This window comes from Bombina bombina, chromosome 1 (genome assembly GCF_027579735.1).
Source record: "Bombina bombina isolate aBomBom1 chromosome 1, aBomBom1.pri, whole genome shotgun sequence".
In the NCBI taxonomy this organism is placed as follows: Eukaryota; Metazoa; Chordata; class Amphibia; order Anura; family Bombinatoridae; genus Bombina; species Bombina bombina.
The window spans coordinates 391,653,742-391,677,628 of NC_069499.1; the positions used below are offsets into that span (position 1 = coordinate 391,653,742).

At 43.9% G+C, this 23,887-nt stretch overlaps 1 protein-coding gene across 1 annotated transcript in view; it reads left to right on the forward strand.

The window, feature by feature from the left end:
- Positions 1-23,887, forward strand: part of EPC2 (enhancer of polycomb homolog 2) — a 498,893-nt gene that overhangs the window by 248,255 nt on the left and 226,751 nt on the right. Inside the window, exon 6 of the mRNA XM_053712670.1 lies at positions 1,376-1,465. Within this exon, the coding sequence (XP_053568645.1) occupies positions 1,376-1,465 (90 nt within the window). The remainder of the gene's footprint in view (positions 1-1,375; positions 1,466-23,887) is intronic.

Here is a 23,887-nt window from a genome sequence, read left to right on the forward strand (position 1 = left end):
GCCCATTCTTTAGTGCCCACTATTTGGGACTTCAAAAATGAGGTGTCAATTGAGCCGATCTGTAAGGTTGCAACGGGGTGTTCTTTACACACTTTCACAAACTTCTAGAAGTTTGTTTTTGCTTCGGCAGAAGCATCTTTTGTGTGAAGGGTTCTACAAGCTGTTGTGCCTTGTTCCTAGGGCTGCCTCCTGTATTTTTTCCCTCCCTAACATTTGTGAACTCCACAGCTTGGGTGTTGGTTTCCCATAGAGGGTCAATGTGGACTTTCACTGCCAATTGAATGAAAATAAAAATTATCCTTGCCTGATGATTTAATTTCCTTCTTGGCAGTGAGAGTCCACGACCCCACCTGATTGCTATTTGGTAATGACGGCAGTCATTTTCTTTGCACCTCTGCAGCCCTTGTATCCCCCTTTCTTTATCCTTGGCAGAACTACTGGAGTTTAGGGGGAGTGGGAGAGAGATTTATAGTCTTCTTTGGGGTGTGTCTACCTCCTCCTGGTGGCCAGTAATAGTATTTTCCATAGGTAATTAATGTTCTTGTGGACTTTCACTGCCAAGAACAAAATTATTATTTTTTTTTATTATTCTTTTTTTTTTCATTAGTGTTTAATTTACATGTGTCACACTTTTTGAACATTCCTGATATGAATGCTAACCACAGTTTCTAAGGAATGGACAATAGTTCCACCATTTATCTATTTGCTTGAATACTTATGATGTATTTGTGGCACTTAAGAGAAGAGTTTTGACACAACTGATTTAAAGGGACAGTCCAATCCAGAATTGTTGTTTTAAAAAGATAGATAACCCCTTTGTTACCTATTCCCTAGTTTTGCATAAACAAAACGGTTATATTAATATACTCTGGGATTACCTTGTATCTAAGCCTCTGGAAACTGCCCCCTTATCTCAGTGCTATTTAGAGATTTGCATTTGATCTAATCGGCGCTGGCTCATTTGTAACTCCACAGGAGTGAGCCCAGTGTCATCTTTATGACACACATTAACTAACACTGTCTTGCCATGAAAAGCTAATAAAATGCACTTGGATAAAGGCAGCCTGCAGGGGCTTAGAAAAAGGCAGAGATTTAGAGTTTTAAAGGTCATAAAGTATATTAATATAACTGTTGTGCAAAGCTGGGCATTATCTTTTTATACATTAAACATTGTGGAGTAAACTGTACCTTTAAACTTAATTGTGTAGTTTTTGTGTGTTGAAGCAAATGGCTTATCATTTGTTAGCCCAACATCTTTCTTTCCTTTTCTTTGAATTTTGTTGGCTTACTGCAACAAAGTTTACTCCCTTGTTTCCAGGAAAACAATACACAGTTTTTTTTATGATGGTTTGTAAATATTAATTTTCTTTCTTAGGTACCCTCTCCAGTTTCAGAACCAGAAGAAGAAAATGATCCTGACGGGCCTTATGCTTTTAGAAGACGACCTGGATGCCAGTATTATGCTGTAAGACTTGGTGTTTTGAATTGTTTTCTATTATGCAAGACTTGTGCATATAAAAGTAAACAAATAGTATTGTTTTTGATGTGGAATGAAAATGCATTTCAAAAACTCTTCGAAGGTGTAACTAAAAGTATATGTGTTTGTGTTAATGATTTATTTTTTCCCCTTATGGTTATTTCCCTGTTTATCCTTTTTTTTTTTTTACGACAGGAGGTCTGTGCCTCAAGTCAATTTATGAGGCAAAGATGTAAACACAGAGAGACAGAAAACAGTATCCCTATCAAGACAAACCTTAGGTCAATTAGCATTGAAACACTAGGATATCTTAAGACATATTTAATCACTTTTAGGTTACAGGGTTACCAAATATGACAGACATGTCATGTGTAGTATCAAAATAATCTAAATGATTCCACAATGGGATTGCTTATAAGTGTATGTGTACGGAGTATTCATAACTAAAATTATAAGGTATCCTTTAAATTAAGCCAGGGCTTGTAAGTTTGATTTATTGCATGCCATAAAAAAGGAGGTGGCTACTTTCCATGCCCACTTTGGAAGGGACATGGTCAGAAATCTGACCGCAGAACAAATTATTTAATTGTGATTTCAATATGGGATTCTGAAGCAGCGTGTCTGAGATTCTTCAATCAAGTGTTTATTATTTTTTACAAATGGTGCCACAGTGTACTATTTTGTTCTGGGGTGTAGCCTAGACCAGATCAGTCTCTTCAGTGAAAAGAGAAGCATTTGGTGGCTTTAAGGCAATCGGAACTGGTGGGATTAAATTCTCACTGCGCCTCCCATACTGAGTGCTGCCCTGCAGATGATGGTCTTGGCAGATATTAACTAAGACCCTGTTTGTGTCCACAGAACTGCAGTAGGGAGAAGACCTCTTGATCCTGTGAGACCGGTCATGCTGTCACTCAGCATAGAGGTAAGTCTTTATTTTCTCTGGGACATAATATTAACACAGAATAGACTGTATGCTTCAATATCTGTTATGTGGGACATTATATAACTTTATCCCTACGTATTAGAGGTGATTAAGTTATGGGGCAGATTTCTGCAGTCTCAGAAACAGCAACTACCTGGCTTAAGTGTGCAGCCCAGAGGGTTATACTGTGTTGATAATGCGGGATGTCATGGGGAATAAATGTTGTTGCCTATCCCTGCTTTAACATGTTTATTGAACTTGCGTCGTGTATTTATCGGCATATATTAATAGTAAACATCATCCGACAGAGAGGTAATTTGTCGTCACTCCCAATGGGTCTATTTTGTTAAATTGCCAACAAGGAGGCTTATTCAATTTAACTCGCTGCTATACCTCCCAACGGCTTCTGTTAGTGACTTATCAGCCGACAGGGAGGTTTATTTTATTACACATGAAGTGTGTTGTCCGTACGGCTTCTTGTACAAGATGAAGCCGACTGGGAGGTTACTGCATTGTTTGACTTCTGTGAGAAATATGGGAATTTCTTTATTACCATGTGGTTCTCTCACTGTGTAAAATATGTGCGGCCAGTGAGACTTAGCTTATACGCCCACGATGGGCGGAGCTCCAGTGCGCGCCTTTTGCATTTTTTCTTCATTGTGATATGGGGAATTTTTTTTTTTTTTTTTTAAGGTACCATGAGGTCTCCGACGGCTCGCTTTGTCAAAATATATGCGGCCAGAGATGTTTGACGGATACGCCCATGATGGGCGGAGCTCCGTTATGCGCCATGGTTGCACTTTCCTTCAAGGTGTTACAGCAACACAATGTAGTAGAGAGGCTCTTTTCTGCTAGCGGATCGCAGTGTTCCTCCTCGGCTGTGTTTCACAAAAAAATATACAGCTGAGAGGTTTTTCGCGCCGTCTAGAGTATTTTCCTGAGTGAAGGTGTCCTCTCCTCTGTCAAGGCAGAGCGGTGTCACAAGTAAACACGAGTCCCACATTAAGTTAGACATGCTCCTTCCTGTATGAATTAATCGGAGGTGCAACTGCTATCTTTATAACGTGATGGGTTGATCTGTATAGTTAATTACACAACTGTCCCATACACTTTGGCCTTTATATGAAAGGAACATTCTCAGTTGGTAATGTTCCCCATATGTTGTGTGAAATACTTTTCAGTATGGTTACTATAAGCAACATTCTGTCTCTTGCCTATATTTTATGCAGGCCTTGCCTCTAATGCCTTTAAATGAATTAAACATGCTGTTGCAATGTTTCTTTACTGTTTATTCATCCTTTTTGAAGTTGGATGGTACAACAGATATTCAGTAGGTCATAGACACAGAGATGAGTCACTTTCAAATTTAAAGAGACAGTACTGTTTTTGTTCTATGTACATTCTATACATGATTTCAGCTGGTTATTTGTTGCTTCATCCCTTATTGAAATAAACTTTTGTTAACCTAAGTTTTTTTTCTACTCAGTGGGTGTGCTTTTACTGGCACCTTGCCTACATCCTAAGGTTGTCAGGTGCTCAAATTTACATGTAAATTTCTGAAGCTATGTGATGCAATATTGCACGCGACTTTAATTTGCTTTTGTACAATAAAGTAAATGTCTGTTTTTTTACAGTTCAAAGGACAGTAAGTCTCATTTTTATTAGGACATTACTGCTTTTTCTTTGGTGTGTGTTCATCCTTTGTGACTTTGGATGGAACAGCAGCACACTACAATGGAGTTTTCCTTTAAGATGTAAAGGAACTAAACCTATTGGCTGTTTCAGCTATAAAGTTTCTAAAAATTTCTTGCAGATTACCAAGTCGGCGGCTAAGAGTTTGGGATTTTCCGTCTTAGCACGCAGTGCCTTATGGTTGAATTCTTGATCTGCGGATGCGTCAAACTTATGTTTCTCCAACATAGGTGTGTCCGGTCCACGGCGTCATCCTTACTTGTGGGATATTCTCTTCCCCAACAGGAAATGGCAAAGAGCCCAGCAAAGCTGGTCACATGATCCCTCCTAGGCTCCGCCTACCCCAGTCATTCTCTTTGCCGTTGTACAGGCAACATCTCCACGGAGATGGCTTAGAGTTTTTTAGTGTTTAACTGTAGTTTTTATTATTCAATCAAGAGTTTGTTATTTTAAAATAGTGCTGGTATGTACTATTTACTCAGAAACAGAAAAGAGATGAAGATTTCTGTTTGTATGAGGAAAATGATTTTAGCAACCGTTACTAAAATCCATGGCTGTTCCACACAGGACTGTTGAGAGGAATTAACTTCAGTTGGGGGAACAGTGAGCAGTCTCTTGCTGCTTGAGGTATGACACATTCTAACAAGACGATGTAATGCTGGAAGCTGTCATTTCTCCAACATAGGTGTGTCCGGTCCACGGCGTCATCCTTACTTGTGGGATATTCTCTTCCCCAACAGGAAATGGCAAAGAGCCCAGCAAAGCTGGTCACATGATCCCTCCTAGGCTCCGCCTACCCCAGTCATTCTCTTTGCCGTTGTACAGGCAACATCTCCACGGAGATGGCTTAGAGTTTTTTAGTGTTTAACTGTAGTTTTTCATTATTCAATCAAGAGTTTGTTATTTTCAAATAGTGCTGGTACGTACTATTTACTCAGAAACAGAAAAGAGATGAAGAATTCTGTTTGTATGAGGAAAATGATTTTAGCAACCGTAACTAAAATCCATGGCTGTTCCACACAGGACTGTTGAGAGCAATTAACTTCAGTTGGGGGAACAGTTTGCAGTCTCTTGCTGCTTGAGGTATGACACATTCTAACAAGACGATGTAATGCTGGAAGCTGTCATTTTCCCTATGGGATCCGGTAAGCCATGTTTATTACGATTGTAAATAAGGGCTTCACAAGGGCTTATTTAAACTGTAGACTTTTCCTGGGCTAAATCGATTGATTATTAACACATATTTAGCCTTGAGGAATCATTTTATCTGGGTATTTTGATATAATAATATCGGCAGGCACTGTTTTAGACACCTTATTCTTTAGGGGCTTTCCCCAAGCATAGGCAGAGTCTCATTTTCGCGCCGGTGTTGCGCACTTGTTTTTGAGAGGCATGGCATGCAGTCGCATGTGAGAGGAGCTCTGATACTTATAAAAGACTTCTGAAGGCGTCATTTGGTATCGTATTCCCCTTTGGGTTTGGTTGGGTCTCAGCAAAGCAGATACCAGGGACTGTATAGGGGTTTAAAGCTTAAAACGGCTCCGGTTCCGTTATTTTAAGGGTTAAAGCTTCCAAAATTGGTGTGCAATATTTTCAAGGCTTTAAGACGCTGTGGTGAAAATTTGGTGAATTTTGAACAATTCCTTCATGTTTTTTCGCAATTGCAGTAATAAAGTGTGTTCAGTTTAAAATTTAAAGTGACAGTAACGGTTTTATTTTAAAACGTTTTTTGTACTTTCTGATCAAGTTTATGCCTGTTTAACATGTCTGAACTACCAGATAGACTGTGTTCTGAATGTGGGGAAGCCAGAATTCCTATTCATTTAAATAAATGTGATTTATGTGATAATGACAATAATGCCCAAGATGATTCCTCAAGTGAGGGGAGTAAGCATGGTACTGCATCATTCCCTCCTTCGTCTACACGAGTCTTGCCCACTCAGGAGGCCCCTAGTACATCTAGCGCGCCAATACTCCTTACTATGCAACAATTAACGGCTGTAATGGATAATTCTGTCAAAAACATTTTAGCCAAAATGAACCCTTGTCAGTGTAAGCGTGGCTGCTCTGTTTTAGTTACTGAAGAGCATGACGACGCTGATATTAATATCTCTGAAGGGCCCCTAACCCAATCTGAGGGGGCCAGGGAGGTTTTGTCTGAGGGAGAAATTACTGATTTAGGGAACATTTCTCAGCAGGCTGAATCTGATGTGATTACATTTAAATTTAAATTGGAACATCTCCGCATTTTGCTTAAGGAGGTATTATCCACTCTGGATGATTGTGAAAATTTAGTCATCCCAGAGAAACTATGTAAAATGGACAAGTTCCTAGAGGTGCCGGGGCTCCCAGAAGCTTTTCCTATACCCAAGCGGGTGGCGGACATTGTTAATAAAGAATGGGAAAGGCCCGGTATTCCTTTCGTCCCTCCCCCCATATTTAAAAAATTGTTTCCTATGGTCGACCCCAGAAAGGACTTATGGCAGTCAGTCCCCAAGGTCGAGGGAGCGGTTTCTACTTTAAACAAACGCACCACTATTCCAATAGAGGATAGTTGTGCTTTCAAAGATCCTATGGATAAAAAATTAGAAGGTTTGCTTAAAAAGATGTTTGTTCAGCAGGGTTACCTTCTACAACCCATTTCATGCATTGTCCCTGTCACTACTGCCGCATATTTCTGGTTTGATGAACTGCTTAAGGTGCTCGATAGTGACTCTCCTCCTTATGAGGAGATTATGGACAGAATCAATGCTCTCAAATTGGCTAATTCTTTCACTCTAGACGCCTCTTTGCAATTGGCTAAGTTAGCGGCTAAGAACTCTGGGTTTGCTATTGTGGCGCGCAGAGCGCTTTGGTTGAAATCTTGGTCGGCTGATGCGTCTTCCAAGAACAAGCTACTAAACATTCCTTTCAAGGGGAAAACGTTGTTTGGTCCTGACTTGAAAGAGATTATCTCTGATATCACTGGGGGTAAGGGCCACGCCCTTCCTCAGGATCGGCCTTTCAAGGCAAAAAATAGACCTAATTTTCGTCCCTTTCGTAAAAACGGACCAGCCCAAGGTGCTACGTCCTCTAAGCAAGAGGGTAATACTTCTCAGGCCAAGCCAGCTTGGAGACCAATGCAAGGCTGGAACAAGGGAAAGCAGGCCAAGAAACCTGCCACTGCTACCAAGACAGCATGAAATATTGGCCCCCGATCCGGGACCGGATCTGGTGGGGGGCAGACTCTCTCTCTTCGCTCAGGCTTGGGCAAGAGATGTTCTGAAGACAGGCGTTCTTACATTGTGTAGAAGACCTGTTAAAAATGGGAGTGATTCATCCTGTTCCATTAAGAGAACAAGGGATGGGGTTCTACTCAAATCTGTTCATAGTTCCCAAAAAAGAGGGAACGTTCAGACCAATCCTAGATCTCAAGATCTTAAACAAATTTCTCAAGGTCCCATCGTTCAAGATGGAAACCATTCGAACTATCCTTCCTTCCATCCAGGAAGGTCAATTCATGACCACGGTGGATTTAAAGGATGCGTATCTACATATTCCTATCCACAAGGAACATCATCGGTTCCTACGGTTTGCATTCCTGGACAAACATTACCAGTTCGTGGCGCTTCCTTTCGGATTAGCCACTGCTCCAAGGATTTTCACAAAGGTACTAGGGTCCCTTCTAGCGGTGCTAAGACCAAGGGGCATTGCAGTAGTACCTTACCTGGACGACATTCTGATTCAAGCGTCGTCCCTTCCTCAAGCAAAGGCTCACACGGACATTGTCCTGGCCTTTCTCAGATCTCACGGCTGGAAAGTGAACGTGGAAAAGAGTTCTCTATCCCCGTCAACAAGGGTTCCCTTCTTGGGAACAATTATAGACTCCTTAGAAATGAGGATCTTTCTAACAGAGGCCAGAAAAACAAAGCTTCTGGACTCTTCTCGGATTCTTCATTCCGTTCCTCTTCCTTCCATAGCTCAGTGCATGGAAGTGATCGGTTTGATGGTGGCGGCGATGGACATAGTTCCTTTTGCGCGCATTCATCTAAGACCATTACAACTGTGCATGCTCAGTCAGTGGAATGGGGACTATACAGACTTGTCTCCGAAGATACAAGTAAATCAGAGGACCAGAGACTCACTCCGTTGGTGGCTGTCCCTGGACAATCTGTCTCAAGGGATGATGTTCCACAGACCAGAGTGGGTCATTGTCACGACCGACGCCAGTCTGATAGGCTGGGGCGCGGTCTGGGGATCCCTGAAAGCTCAGGGTCTTTGGTCTCGGGAAGAATCTCTTCTACCGATAAATATTCTGGAACTGAGAGCGATATTCAATGCTCTCCAGGCCTGGCCCCAGCTTGCGAGGTCCAGGTTCATACGGTTTCAATCAGACAACATGACGACTGTTGCGTACATCAACCATCAGGGGGGAACAAGAAGTCCCCTAGCGATGGAAGAAGTAACCAAAATTATTCTTTGGGCGGAGTCTCACTCCTGCCACCTGTCTGCTATCCACATCCCAGGAGTGGAAAATTGGGAAGCGGATTTTCTGAGTCGGCAGACATTGCATCCGGGGGAGTGGGAACTCCATCCGGAAATCTTTGCCCAAGTCACTCACCTGTGGGGCATTCCAGACATGGATCTGATGGCCTCTCGTCAGAACTTCAAAGTTCCTTGCTACGGGGCCAGATCCAGGGATCCCAAGGCGGCTCTAGTGGATGCACTAGTAGCACCTTGGACCTTCAAACTAGCTTATGTGTTCCCGCCATTTCCTCTCATCCCCAGGCTGATAGCCAGGATCAAGCAGGAGAGGGCGTCGGTGATCTTGATAGCTCCTGCGTGGCCACGCAGGACTTGGTATGCAGATCTGGTGAATATGTCATCGGCTCCACCTTGGAAGCTACCTTTGAGACGAGACCTTCTTGTTCAGGGTCCGTTCGAACATCCGAATCTGGTTTCACTCCAGCTGACTGCTTGGAGATTGAACGCTTGATTTTATCGAAGCGAGGATTCTCAGATTCTGTTATCGATACTCTTGTTCAGGCCAGAAAGCCTGTGACTAGAAAGATTTACCACAAAATTTGGAAAAAATATATCTGTTGGTGTGAATCTAAAGGATTCCCTTGGGACAAGGTTAAGATTCCTAGGATTCTATCCTTCCTTCAAGAAGGATTGGACAAAGGATTATCTGCTAGTTCCCTGAAGGGACAGATTTCTGCCTTGTCGGTATTACTTCACAAAAAGCTGGCAGCTGTGCCAGATGTTCAAGCCTTTGTTCAGGCTCTGGTTAGAATCAAGCCTGTTTACAAACCTTTGACTCCTCCTTGGAGTCTCAATTTAGTTCTTTCAGTTCTTCAGGGGGTTCCGTTTGAACCCTTACATTCCGTTGATATTAAGTTATTATCTTGGAAAGTTTTGTTTTTAGTTGCGATTTCTTCTGCTAGAAGAGTCTCAGAATTATCTGCTCTGCAGTGTTCTCCTCCTTATCTGGTGTTCCATGCAGATAAGGTGGTTTTACGTACTAAACCTGGTTTTCTTCCAAAAGTTGTTTCTAACAATAACATTAACCAGGAGATTATCGTACCTTCTCTGTGTCCAAAACCAGTTTCAAAGAAGGAACGTTTGTTGCACAATTTGGATGTTGTTCGCGCTCTAAAATTCTATTTAGATGCTACAAAGGATTTTAGACAAACATCTTCCTTGTTTGTTGTTTATTCAGGTAAAAGGAGAGGTCAAAAAGCAACTTCTACCTCTCTCTCTTTTTGGATTAAAAGCATCATCAGATTGGCTTACGAGACTGCCGGACGGCAGCCTCCCGAAAGAATCACAGCTCATTCCACTAGGGCTGTGGCTTCCACATGGGCCTTCAAGAACGAGGCTTCTGTTGATCAGATATGTAGGGCAGCGACTTGGTCTTCACTGCACACTTTTACCAAATTTTACAAGTTTGATACTTTTGCTTCTTCTGAGGCTATTTTTGGGAGAAAGGTTTTGCAAGCCGTGGTGCCTTCCATTTAGGTGACCTGATTTGCTCCCTCCCTTCATCCGTGTCCTAAAGCTTTGGTATTGGTTCCCACAAGTAAGGATGACGCCGTGGACCGGACACACCTATGTTGGAGAAAACAGAATTTATGTTTACCTGATAAATTTCTTTCTCCAACGGTGTGTCCGGTCCACGGCCCGCCCTGGTTTTTTTTTTTTAATCAGGTCTGATATTTTATTTTCTTTAACTACAGTCACCACGGTACCATATGGTTTCTCCTATGCAAATATTCCTCCTTAACGTCGGTCGAATGACTGGGGTAGGCGGAGCCTAGGAGGGATCATGTGACCAGCTTTGCTGGGCTCTTTGCCATTTCCTGTTGGGGAAGAGAATATCCCACAAGTAAGGATGACGCCGTGGACCGGACACACCGTTGGAGAAAGAAATTTATCAGGTAAACATAAATTCTGTTTTTCCCTATGGGATCCGGTAAGCCATGTTTATTAAGATAGTAAATAAGGGCTTCACAAGGGCTTATTAAGACTGTAGACTTTTTCTGGGCTAAATCGATTCATTATTACACATATTTAGCCTTGAGGAATCATTTAATCTGGGTATTTTGATAAGATTATATCGGCAGGCACTGTTTTAGACACCTTATTCTTTAGGGGCTTTCCCAAATCATAGGCAGAGCCTCATTTTCGCGCCGGTGTTGCGCACTTGTTTTTGAGAGGCATGACATGCAGTCGCATGTGTGAGGAGCTCTGATACATAGAAAAGACTTTCTGAAGGCGTCATTTGGTATCGTATTCCCCTTTGGGCTTGGTTGGGTCTCAGCAAAGCAGATACCAGGGACTGTAAAGGGGTTAAAGTTAAAAACGGCTCCGGTTCCGTTATTTTAAGGGTTAAAGCTTCCAAATTTGGTGTGCAATACTTTTAAGGCTTTAAGACACTGTGGTGAAATTTTGGTGAATTTTGAACAATTCCTTCATATTTTTTCGCAATTGCAGTAATAAAGTGTGTTCAGTTTAAAATTTAAAGTGACAGTAACGGTTTTATTTTAAAACGTTTTTTGTACTTTGTTATCAAGTTTATGCCTGTTTAACATGTCTGAACTACCAGATAGACTGTGTTCTGAATGTGGGGAAGCCAGAGTTCCTTCTCATTTAATTAAATGTGATTTATGTGACAATGACAATGATGCCCAAGATGATTCCTCAAGTGAGGGGAGTAAGCATGGTACTGCATCATTCCCTCCTTCGTCTACACGAGTCTTGCCCACTCAGGAGGCCCCTAGTACATCTAGCGCGCCAATACTCCTTACTATGCAACAATTAACGGCTGTAATGGATAATTCTGTCAAAAACATTTTAGCCAAAATGCACACTTATCAGCGTAAGCGCGACTGCTCTGTTTTAGATACTGAAGAGCATGACGACGCTGATAATAATGGTTCTGAAGGGCCCCTAAACCAGTCTGATGGGGCCAGGGAGGGTTTGTCTGAGGGAGAAATGACTGATTCAGGGAACATTTCTCAACAAGCTGAACCTGATGTGATTACGTTTAAATTTAAGTTGGAACATCTCCGCATTCTGCTTAAGGAGGTATTATCCACTCTGGATGATTGTGACAAGTTGGTCATCCCAGAGAAACTATGTAAAATGGACAAGTTCCTAGAGGTCCCGGGGCTCCCAGAAGCTTTTCCTATACCCAAGCGGGTGGCGGACATTGTAAATAAAGAATGGGAAAGGCCCGGTATTCCTTTCGTCCCTCCCCCCATATTTAAAAAATTGTTTCCCATGGTCGACCCCAGAAAGGACTTATGGCAGACAGTCCCCAAGGTCGAGGGAGCGGTCTCCACTTTAAACAAACGCACCACTATACCCATAGAAGATAGTTGTGCTTTCAAAGATCCTATGGATAAAAAATTAGAAGGTTTACTTAAAAAGATGTTTGTTCAGCAGGGTTACCTTCTACAACCAATTTCATGCATTGTCCCTGTCGCTACAGCCGCGTGTTTCTGGTTCGATGAGCTGGTAAAGGCGGTCGATAGTGATTCTCCTCCTTATGAGGAGATTATGGACAGAATCAATGCTCTCAAATTGGCTAATTCTTTCACCCTAGACGCCACTTTGCAATTGGCTAGGTTAGCGGCTAAGAATTCTGGGTTTGCTATTGTGGCGCGCAGAGCGCTTTGGTTGAAATCTTGGTCAGCTGATGCGTCTTCCAAGAACAAGCTACTTAACATTCCTTTCAAGGGGAAAACGCTGTTTGGCCCTGACTTGAAAGAGATTATCTCTGATATCACTGGGGGTAAGGGCCACGCCCTTCCTCAGGATCGGCCTTTCAAGGCCAAAAATAAACCTAATTTTCGTCCCTTTCGTAGAAACGGACCAGCCCACAGTGCTACGTCCTCTAAGCAAGAGGGTAATACTTCTCAAGCCAAGCCAGCTTGGAGACCAATGCAAGGCTGGAACAAGGGAAAGCAGGCCAAAAAACCTGCCACTGCTACCAAGACAGCATGAAATGTTGGCCCCCGATCCGGGACCGGATCTGGTGGGGGGCAGACTCTCTCTCTTCGCTCAGGCTTGGGCAAGAGATGTTCTGGATCCTTGGGCGCTAGAAATAGTCTCCCAAGGTTATCTTCTGGAATTCAAGGGGCTTCCCCCAAGGGGGAGGTTCCACAGGTCTCAGTTGTCTTCAGACCACATAAAAAGACAGGCATTCTTACGTTGTGTAGAAGACCTGTTAAAAATGGGAGTGATTCATCCTGTTCCATTAGGAGAACAAGGGATGGGGTTCTACTCCAATCTGTTCATAGTTCCCAAAAAAGAGGGAACGTTCAGACCAATCTTAGATCTCAAGATCTTAAACAAGTTTCTCAAGGTTCCATCGTTCAAAATGGAAACCATTCGAACAATTCTTCCTTCCATCCAGGAAGGTCAATTCATGACCACGGTGGATTTAAAGGATGCGTATCTACATATTCCTATCCACAAGGAACATCATCGGTTCCTAAGGTTCGCATTCCTGGACAAACATTACCAGTTCGTGGCGCTTCCTTTCGGATTAGCCACTGCTCCAAGGATTTTCACAAAGGTACTAGGGTCCCTTCTAGCTGTGCTAAGACCAAGGGGCATTGCTGTAGTACCTTACTTGGACGACATTCTGATTCAAGCGTCGTCCCTTCCTCAAGCAAAGGCTCACACGGACATCGTCCTGGCCTTTCTCAGATCTCACGGATGGAAAGTGAACGTGGAAAAGAGTTCTCTATCTCCGTCAACAAGGGTTCCCTTCTTGGGAACAATAATAGACTCTTTAGAAATGAGGATTTTTCTGACAGAGGCCAGAAAAACAAAACTTCTAGACTCTTGTCGGATACTTCATTCCGTTCCTCTTCCTTCCATAGCGCAGTGCATGGAAGTGATAGGTTTGATGGTAGCGGCAATGGACATAGTTCCTTTTGCGCGCATTCATCTAAGACCATTACAACTGTGCATGCTCAGTCAGTGGAATGGGGACTATACAAACTTGTCTCCGAGGATACAAGTAAATCAGAGGACCAGAGACTCACTCCGTTGGTGGCTGTCCCTGGACAACCTGTCACAAGGGATGACCTTCCGCAGACCAGAGTGGGTCATTGTCACGACCGACGCCAGTCTGATGGGCTGGGGCGCGGTCTGGGGATCCCTGAAAGCTCAGGGTCTTTGGTCTCGGGAAGAATCTCTTCTACCGATAAATATTCTGGAACTGAGAGCGATATTCAATGCTCTCAAGGCTTGGCCTCAGCTAGCGAGGGCCAAGTTCATACGGTGTCAATCAGACAACATGACAACTGTTGCGTACATCAACCATCAGGGGGGAACGAGGAGTTCCCTGGCGATGGAAGAAGTGACCAAAATCATTCTATGGGCGGAGTCTCACTCCTGCCACCTGTCTGCTATCCACATCCCAGGAGTGGAAAATTGGGAAGCGGATTTTCTGAGTCGTCAGACATTGCATCCGGGGGAGTGGGAACTCCATCCGGAAATCTTTGCCCAAGTCACTCAACTGTGGGGCATTCCAGACATGGATCTGATGGCCTCTCGTCAGAACTTCAAAGTTCCTTGCTACGGGTCCAGATCCAGGGATCCCAAGGCGGCTCTAGTGGATGCACTAGTAGCACCTTGGACCTTCAAACTAGCTTATGTATTCCCGCCGTTTCCTCTCATCCCCAGGCTGGTAGCCAGGATCAATCAGGAAAGGGCGTCGGTGATCTTGATAGCTCCTGCGTGGCCACGCAGGACTTGGTATGCAGATCTGGTGAATATGTCATCGGCTCCACCATGGAAGCTACCTTTGAGACGAGACCTTCTTGTTCAAGGTCCGTTCGAACATCCGAATCTGGTCTCACTCCAACTGACTGCCTGGAGATTGAACGCTTGATCTTATCGAAGCGAGGGTTCTCAGATTCTGTTATCGATACTCTTGTTCAGGCCAGAAAGCCTGTAACTAGAAAGATTTACCACAAAATTTGGAAAAAATATATCTGTTGGTGTGAATCTAAAGGATTCCCTTGGGACAAGGTTAAGATTCCTAAGATTCTATCCTTCCTTCAAGAAGGATTGGAAAAAGGATTATCTGCAAGTTCCCTGAAGGGACAGATTTCGGCCTTGTCTGTGTTACTTCACAAAAAGCTGGCAGCTGTGCCAGATGTTCAAGCCTTTGTTCAGGCTCTGGTTAGAATCAAGCCTGTTTACAAACCTTTGACTCCTCCTTGGAGTCTCAACTTAGTTCTTTCAGTTCTTCAGGGGGTTCCGTTTGAACCCTTACATTCCGTTGATATTAAGTTATTATCTTGGAAAGTTTTGTTTTTGGTTGCAATTTCTTCTGCTAGAAGAGTTTCAGAATTATCTGCTCTGCAGTGTTCTCCTCCTTATCTGGTGTTCCATGCAGATAAGGTGGTTTTACGTACTAAACCTGGTTTTCTTCCAAAAGTTGTTTCTAACAAAAACATTAACCAGGAGATTATCGTACCTTCTCTGTGTCCGAAACCAGTTTCGAAGAAGGAACGTTTGTTGCACAATTTGGATGTTGTTCGCGCTCTAAAATTCTATTTAGATGCTACAAAGGATTTTAGACAAACATCTTCCTTGTTTGTTGTTTATTCCGGTAAAAGGAGAGGTCAAAAAGCAACTTCTACCTCTCTCTCTTTTTGGATTAAAAGCATCATCAGATTGGCTTACGAGACTGCCGGACGGCAGCCTCCCGAAAGAATCACAGCTCATTCCACTAGGGCTGTGGCTTCCACATGGGCCTTCAAGAACGAGGCTTCTGTTGATCAGATATGTAGGGCAGCGACTTGGTCTTCACTGCACACTTTTACCAAATTTTACAAGTTTGATACTTTTGCTTCTTCTGAGGCTATTTTTGGGAGAAAGGTTTTGCAAGCCGTGGTGCCTTCCATCTAGGTGACCTGATTTGCTCCCTCCCATCATCCGTGTCCTAAAGCTTTGGTATTGGTTCCCACAAGTAAGGATGACGCCGTGGACCGGACACACCTATGTTGGAGAAAACAGAATTTATGTTTACCTGATAAATTACTTTCTCCAACGGTGTGTCCGGTCCACGGCCCGCCCTGGTTTTTTAATCAGGTCTGATAATTTATTTTCTTTAACTACAGTCACCACGGTATCATATGGTTTCTCCTATGCAAATATTCCTCCTTAACGTCGGTCGAATGACTGGGGTAGGCGGAGCCTAGGAGGGATCATGTGACCAGCTTTGCTGGGCTCTTTGCCATTTCCTGTTGGGGAAGAGAATATCCCACAAGTAAGGATGACGCCGTGGACCGGACACACCGTTGGAGAAAGTAATTTATCAGGTAAACATAAATTCTGTTTTTTTGCTATTCCTTCCAAGGTGAGGACCCTGTTCGGGCCTGACTGGAAGGAGATCTTTTCTGACATTGCGGGAGGTAAAGGTCTCCTCCCTCAAGAGTAATTTTCGTTCCTTTCGAAACTTTAGGGGAGTCCTCTTTTCCTCTTCCACTAAACAGGAAGGGACTTATCCATAGTCTACATGGAGACCCAACCAGTTCTAAACAACCCAAGAAGCCTGCTGCTGCTACCAAAACAGCTTGAAGGGGCGGCCCTCGATCCGGGACCGGATCTAGTAGGGGGCAGACTTTCTCTCATTGTCCAGGCTTGGATAAGAGAAGTTCAGGATCCCTGGACACTAGAAATCGTGTCTATGGATAAGAAACTGGAGGGTTTTCTTAAGAAAATGTATGTTCACCACAGTTAACAATGGCAACCTGCGGTGTGTATCGCTACAGTTTCTAGCGCGGCGGCGGCATACTGGTTTGATGCGTTGTCTGATTCCATTCGAACAGACACTCCCCTTGAAGAGATCCAGGACAGGATCAGGGCCCTTTAAATTGGCCAATTCTTTCATTTCTGATGCTTCCCTTCAAGTTATCAAATTGGGAGCAAAAGATTTCTAGTTTTGCCATTCTGGCTCGAAGAGCTTTATGGCTGAAATCTCCGGTTGTGGGGCATTGCAGTGGCTCCTTATCTAGACGACATCCTGGTTCAGAAGCCATTCTTTCAACAAGCGAACTCCTACACAGAGATGTTGTTATTCTTCCTGCGCTTTAACCGATAGAAGGTTAATCTGGGAAAGAGTTCCTTAATTCCGGCTACATGGTTAGTGTTCCTGGGAATCATAATAGCTTTCCTATCGATGAAAATATATTTCTCCAACATAGGTGTGTCCGGTCCACGGCGTCATCCTTACTTGTGGGATATTCTCTTCCCCAACAGGAAATGGCAAAGAGCCCAGCAAAGCTGGTCACATGATCCCTCCTAGGCTCCGCCTACCCCAGTCATTCTCTTTGCCGTTGTACAGGCAACATCTCCACGGAGATGGCTTAGAGTTTTTTAGTGTTTAACTGTAGTTTTTATTATTCAATCAAGAGTTTGTTATTTTAAAATAGTGCTGGTATGTACTATTTACTCAGAAACAGAAAAGAGATGAAGATTTCTGTTTGTATGAGGAAAATGATTTTAGCACCGTAACTAAAATCCATGGCTGTTCCACACAGGACTGTTGAGAGCAATTAACTTCAGTTGGGGGAACAGTGTGCAGTTTCTTACTGCTTGAGGTATGACACATTCTAACAAGACGATGTAATGCTGGAAGCTGTCATTTTCCCTATGGGATCCGGTAAGCCATGTTTATTAAGATAGTAAATAAGGGCTTCACAAGGGCTTATTAAGACTGTAGACTTTTTCTGGGCTAAATCGATTCATTATTAACACATATTTAGCCTTGAGGAATCATTTATTCTGGGTATTTTGATATGATTATATCGGCAGGCACTGTTTTTGACACCTTATTCTTTAGGGGCTTTCCCTAATCATAGTCAGAGCCTCATTTTCGCGCCGGTATGGCGCACTTGTTTTTGAGGACAGCATGGCATGCAGCTGCATGTGTGCGGAGCTCTGATACATAGAAAAGTCTTTCTGAAGGCATCATTTGGTATCGTATTCCCCTTTGGGCTTGGTTGGGTCTCAGCAAAGCAGATTCCAGGGACTGTAAAGGGGTTAAATATAAAAACGGCTCCGGTTCCGTTATTTTAAGGGTTAAAGCTTCCAAATTTGGTGTGCAATACTTTTAAGGCTTTAAGACACTGTGGTGAAATTTTGGTGAATTTTGAACAATTCCTTCATACTTTTTCGCAATTGCAGTAATAAAGTGTGTTTAGTTTAAAATTTAAAGTGACAGTAACGGTTTTATTTTAAAACGTTTTTTGTGCTTTGTTATCAAGTTTATGCCTGTTTAACATGTCTGAACTACCAGATAGATTGTGTTCTGACTGTGGGGAAACCAAGGTTCCTTCTCATTTAACTATATGTATTTTATGTCATAAAAAAAAAAAAAAAAAAAAAAAAAAAATTTAGTAAAAATGATGCCCAAGATGATTCCTCAAGTGAGGGGAGTAAGCATGGTACTGCATCATCCCCTACTTCGTCTACACCAGTCTTGCCCATACAGGAGGCCCCTAGTACATCTAGTGCGCCAATACTCCTTACTATGCAACATTTAACGGCTGTAATGGATAATTCTATCAAAAACATTTTAGCCAATATGCCCACTTATCAGCGAAAGCGCGACTGCTCTGTTTTAGAAAATTCTGTAGAGCATGAGAACGCTGATGATATGGTTTCTGAAGGGCCCCTACACCAGTCTGAGGGGGCCAGGGAGGTTTTGTCTGAGGGAGAAATTTCAGATTCAGGAAACATTTCTCAACAAGCTGAACCTGATGTGATTAATTTTAAATTTAAGTTGGAACATCTCCGCGCTCTGCTTAAGGAGGTGTTATCCAATTTGGATGATTGTGATTATCTGGTCATTCCAGAACCACTATGTAAAATGGAAAAGTTCTTAGAGGCCCCGGGGCCCCCCGAAGCTTTTCCTATATCCAAGCGGGTGGCGTACATTGTTAGTAAAGAATGGGACAGGCCCGGTATACCTTTAGTACCTCCCCCCATATTTATAAAATTGTTTTCCTATAGTCGACCCCAGAAAGGACTGATGGCAGACAGTCCCCAAGGTCGAGGGGGCGGTTTCTACTCTACACAAGCGCGCCACTATACCCATAGAAGATAGTTGTGCTTTCCAAGATCCTATGGATAAAAAATTAGAAGGTCTGCTAAAGATGTTTGTTCAGCAAGGTTCCCTTCTACAACCAATTGCATGCATTGTCCCTGTCACTGCAGCCGCGTGTTTCTAGTTTGATGAGCTAGGAAAGGCGATTATTAGTAATTCTTCTTCTTATGAGGAGATTATGGACAGAATTCGTGCTCTTAAATTGGCTAATTCTTTCACCCTAGACGCCACCTTGCAATTGGCTAGGTTAGCGGCGAAAAAATTCTGGGTTTGCTATTGTGGCGCAGAGCGCTTTGGTTAAAATCTTGGGCAGCGGATGCGTCTTCCAAGAACAAATTGCTTGACATTCCTTTCAAGGGGAAAACACTCTTTGGCCCTGACTTGAAAGAGATTATCTCTGATATCACTGGGGGCAAGGGCCACGCCCTTCCTCAGGATAGGTCTTTTCAAGACCAAAAATAAACCTAAGTTTCGTCCCTTTCGCAGAAACGGATCAGCCCCAAGGGCTACGTCCTCTAAGCAGGAAGGTAATACTTCTCAAGCCAATCCAGCCTGGAGACCTATGCAAGGCTGGAACAAAGGAAAGCAGGCCAGGAAACCTGCCACTGCTACCAAGACAGCATGAAATGCGGGCCCCCGATCCGGGACCGGATCTGGTGGGGGGCAGACTCTCTCTCTTCGCTCAGGCTGGGGCAAGAGATGTTCTGGATCCTTGGGCGCTAGAAATAGTCTCCCAAGGTTATTCTCTGGAGTTCAAGGGGCTTCCTCCAAGGGGGAGGTTCCACAGGTCTCAGTTGTCTTCAGACCACATAAGAAGACAGGCATTCTTACATTGGGTAGAAGACCTGCTAAAAATGGGAGTGATTCATCCTGTTCCATTAGGAGAACAAGGGATGGGGTTCTACTCCAATCTGTTCATAGTTCCCAAAAAAGAGGGAACGTTCAGACCAATCTTAGATCTCAAGATCTTGAACAAGTTTCTCAAGGTTCCATCGTTCAAGATGGAAACCATTCGAACACTTCTTCCTTCCATCCAGGAAGGTCAATTCATGACCAAGGTGGATTTCAAGGATGCGTATCTACATATTCCTATCCACAAGGAACATCATCGGTTCCTAAGGTTTGCATTCCTGGACAAGCATTTCCAGTTCGTGGCGTTTTCTTTCGGATTAGCCACTGCTCCTAGGATTTTCTCATAGGTACTAGGGTCCCTTCTGGCGGTGCTAAGACCAAGGGGCATTGCTGTAGTACCTTACTTGGACGACATTCTGATTCGAGCGTCGTCCCTTCCTTAAGTAAAGGCTCACACGGACATTGTCCTGGCCTTTCTCAGATCTCACGGATGGAAAGTGAACGTGGAAAAGAGTTCTCTATCTCCGTCAACGAGGGTTCCCTTCTTGGGAACTATAATAGACTCCTTAGAAATGAGGATTTTTCTGACAGAAGCCAGAAAAACAAAACTTCTAGACTCTTGTCGGATACTTCATTCCGTTCCTCTTCCTTCCATAGCGCAGTGCATGGAAGTGATAGGTTTGATGGTAGCGGCAATGGACATAGTTCCTTTTGTGCGCATTCATCTAAGACCATTACAACTGTTCATGCTCAGTCAGTGGAATGGGGACTATTCAGACTTGTCTCCGAAGATACAAGTAAATCAGAGGACCAGAGACTCATTCCGTTGGTGGCTGTCCCTGGACAACCTGTCACAAGGGATGACCTTCCGCAGACCAGAGTGGGTCATTGTCACGACCGACGCCAGTCTGATGGGCTGGGGCGCGGTCTGGGGATCCCTGAAAGCTCAGGGTCTTTGGTCTCGGGTAGAATCTCTTCTACCGATAAATATTCTGGAACTGAGAGCGATATTCAATGCTCTCAAAGCTTGGCCTCAGCTAGCGAGGGCCAAGTTCATACATCAACCATCAGGGGGGAACAAGGAGTTCCCTAGCGATGGAAGAAGTGACCAAAATCATTCTATGGGCGGAGTCTCACTCCTGCCACCTGTCTGCTATCCACATCCCAGGAGTGGAAAATTGGGAAGCGGATTTTCTGAGTCGTCAGACATTGCATCCGGGGGAGTGGGAACTCCATCCGGAAATCTTTGCCCAAGTCACTCAACCGTGGGGCATTCCAGACATGGATCTGATGGCCTCTCGTCAGAACTTCAGAGTTCCTTACTACGGGTACAGATCCAGGGATCCCAAGGCGGCTCTAGTGGATGCACTAGTAGCACCTTGGACCTTCAAACTAGCTTATGTGTTCCCGCCGTTTCCTCTCATCCCCAGGCTGGTAGCCAGGATCAATCAGGAGAGGGCGTCGGTGATTTTGATAGCTCCTGCGTGGCCACGCAGGACTTGGTATGCAGATCTGGTGAATATGTCATCGGCTCCACCATGGAAGCTACCTTTGAGACGAGACCTTCTTGTTCTAGGTCCGTTCGACCCACTCCAGCTGACTGCTTGGAGATTGAACGCTTGATCTTATCAAAGCGAGGGTTCTCAGATTCTGTTATTAATACTCTTGTTCAGGCCTGAAAGCCTGTAACCAGAAAAATTACCACATAATTTGGTATATCTGTTGGTGTGAATCTGCAGGATTCCCTTGGGACAAGGTTAAGATTCCTAAGAGTCTATCCTTCCTTCGAGAAGGATTGGAAAAAGGATTATCTGCAAGTTCCTTGATGGGACAGATTTCTGCCTTGTCTGTGTTACTTCACAAAAAGCTGGCAGCTGTGCCAGATGTTCTAGCCTTTGTTCAGGCTCTGGTTAGAATCAAGCCTGTTTACAAAATTTGGACTCCTCCTTGGAGTCTCAACCTAGTTCTTTCAGTTCTTCAGGGGGTTCCGTTTGAACCCTTACATTCCGTTGATATTAAGTTATTATCTTGGAAAGTTTTGTTTTTGGTTGCAATTTCTTCTGCTAGAAGAGTTTCAGAATTATCTGCTCTGCAGTGTTCTTCTCCTTATCTGGTGTTCCATGCTGATAAGGTGGTTTTGCGTACTAAACCTGGTTTTCTTCCAAAAGTTGTTTCTAACAAAAACATTAACCAGGAGATAGTTGTACCTTCTTTGTGTCCGAAACCAGTTTCAAAGAAGGAACGTTTGTTGCACAACTTGGATGTAGTTCGTGCTCTCAAATTTTACTTAGCAGCTACTAAGGATTTCAGACAAACTTTGTCTTTGTTTGTTGTTTATTCTGGTAAACGGAGAGGTCAAAAAGCAACTTCTACCTCTCTCTCCTTCTGGATTAAAAGCATTATCCGATTGGCTTATGAGACTGCCGGACGGCAGCCTCCTGAAAGAATCACAGCTCACTCCACTAGGGCTGTGGCTTCCACATGGGCCTTCAAGAACGAGGCTTCTGTTGATCAGATATGTAAGGCAGCGACTTGGTCTTCACTGCACACTTTTTCTAAATTTTACAAATTTGATACTTTTGCTTCTTCTGAGGCTATTTTTGGGAGAAAGGTTTTGCAAGCCGTGGTGCCTTCCATTTAGGTGACCTGATTTGCTCCCTCCCTTCATCCGTGTCCTAAAGCTTTGGTATTGGTTCCCACAAGTAAGGATGACGCCGTGGACCGGACACACCTATGTTGGAGAAAACAGAATTTATGTTTACCTGATAAATTACTTTCTCCAACGGTGTGTCCGGTCCACGGCCCGCCCTGGTTTTTTTAATCAGGTATGATAATTTATTTTCTTTAACTACAGTCACCACGGTAACATATGGTTTCTCCTATGCAAATATTCCTCCTTAACGTCGGTCGAATGACTGGGGTAGGCGGAGCCTAGGAGGGATCATGTGACCAGCTTTGCTGGGCTCTTTGCCATTTCCTGTTGGGGAAGAGAATATCCCACAAGTAAGGATGACGCCGTGGACCGGACACACCGTTGGAGAAAGTAATTTATCAGGTAAACATAAATTCTGTTTTCTGGCAGAGTTCAGAAAATCAAAGATCTTCGACTCTTGTTTGGCGCTTCAGTCCTCACCTCGGCCATTAGTGGCTCAATGTATCGAGGTTATCGGTCTAATGGTAGCTGCCATGGACATCATTCCGTTTGCCCGTTTCCATCTCAGACCTCTGCAGTTATGCATGCTCAAGCAGTGGAACGGAGATTATACGCACCTGTCTCCGCGATTACATCGGGATCAGGAGACAAGGGATTCTCTTCTTTGGTGGTTGTCTCAGGATCATCTCTCCCAGGGAACCTGCTTCCGCAGACCCAATTGGGTGACTGTGACAACGGATGCCAGCCTGTTGGGATGGGGAGCAGTCTGGGACTCTCTAAAGACTTAAGGGGACTTGGACTCGGCAGGAGTCAGTTCTTCCCATAAACATTCTGGAAATGAGAGCAATCTTCAATGCTCTTCTGGTCTGGCCTCAGTTAGCTTCAGCACGGTTTGTCAGGTTCCACTCGGACAACATAACTTCAGTGGCTTACATCAATCATCAGGGGGGAGATTATTTAGTGGGCAGAGACCCACAACTGCTGTCTATCTGCTATCCACATTCCAGAAGTGGACAATTGTGAGGCGGATTTTCTGAGCAGAAAGACTTTTCACCTGGGAGAGTGGGAACTCCATCCGGATGTGTTTTCCAGCTTGATTCTCAAATGGGGACAGCAGGAAGTGGACCTCATGGCATCTCGTCAGAATGCCAAGATCCCGAGGTACGGGTCGAGGTCAAGGGATCCTCTAGATGTACTGATAGATGCTCTAGCGGTCCCTTGGAATTTCAATCTAGCATACCTATTTCCTCTGTTCTCTCTCCTTCCTCGGGTCATTTCTTGAATCAAACGGGAGAAGGGCGTGGCCTCGCAGGATCTGGTATGCAGACTTAGTGGAGATGTCATCTCTCCCACCTTGAAGACTTCCAATGAGGAAAGACCTTTTAATTCAAGGGCCCTTCCTTCATCCAAATCTCGTTTCTCTGAAACTGACTGCTTGGAGATTGAACGCTTAATCTTATCTAAGCAGGGATTTTCTGAGTCTGTCATTGAGACCTTGATTCAGGCTCGTAAGCCTGTTACCAGGAAGATATTCTACAAGATATGCCGTAAATGTCTGTATTGGTGTGAATCCAGAGGCTACTCTTGGAGTAGAGTTCGGGTTCCTAAACGTCTAGCCTTTCTCCAAGAAGGTTTGGGGAAAGGTTTATCGGCCAGTTCCTTGAAAGGTCAAAT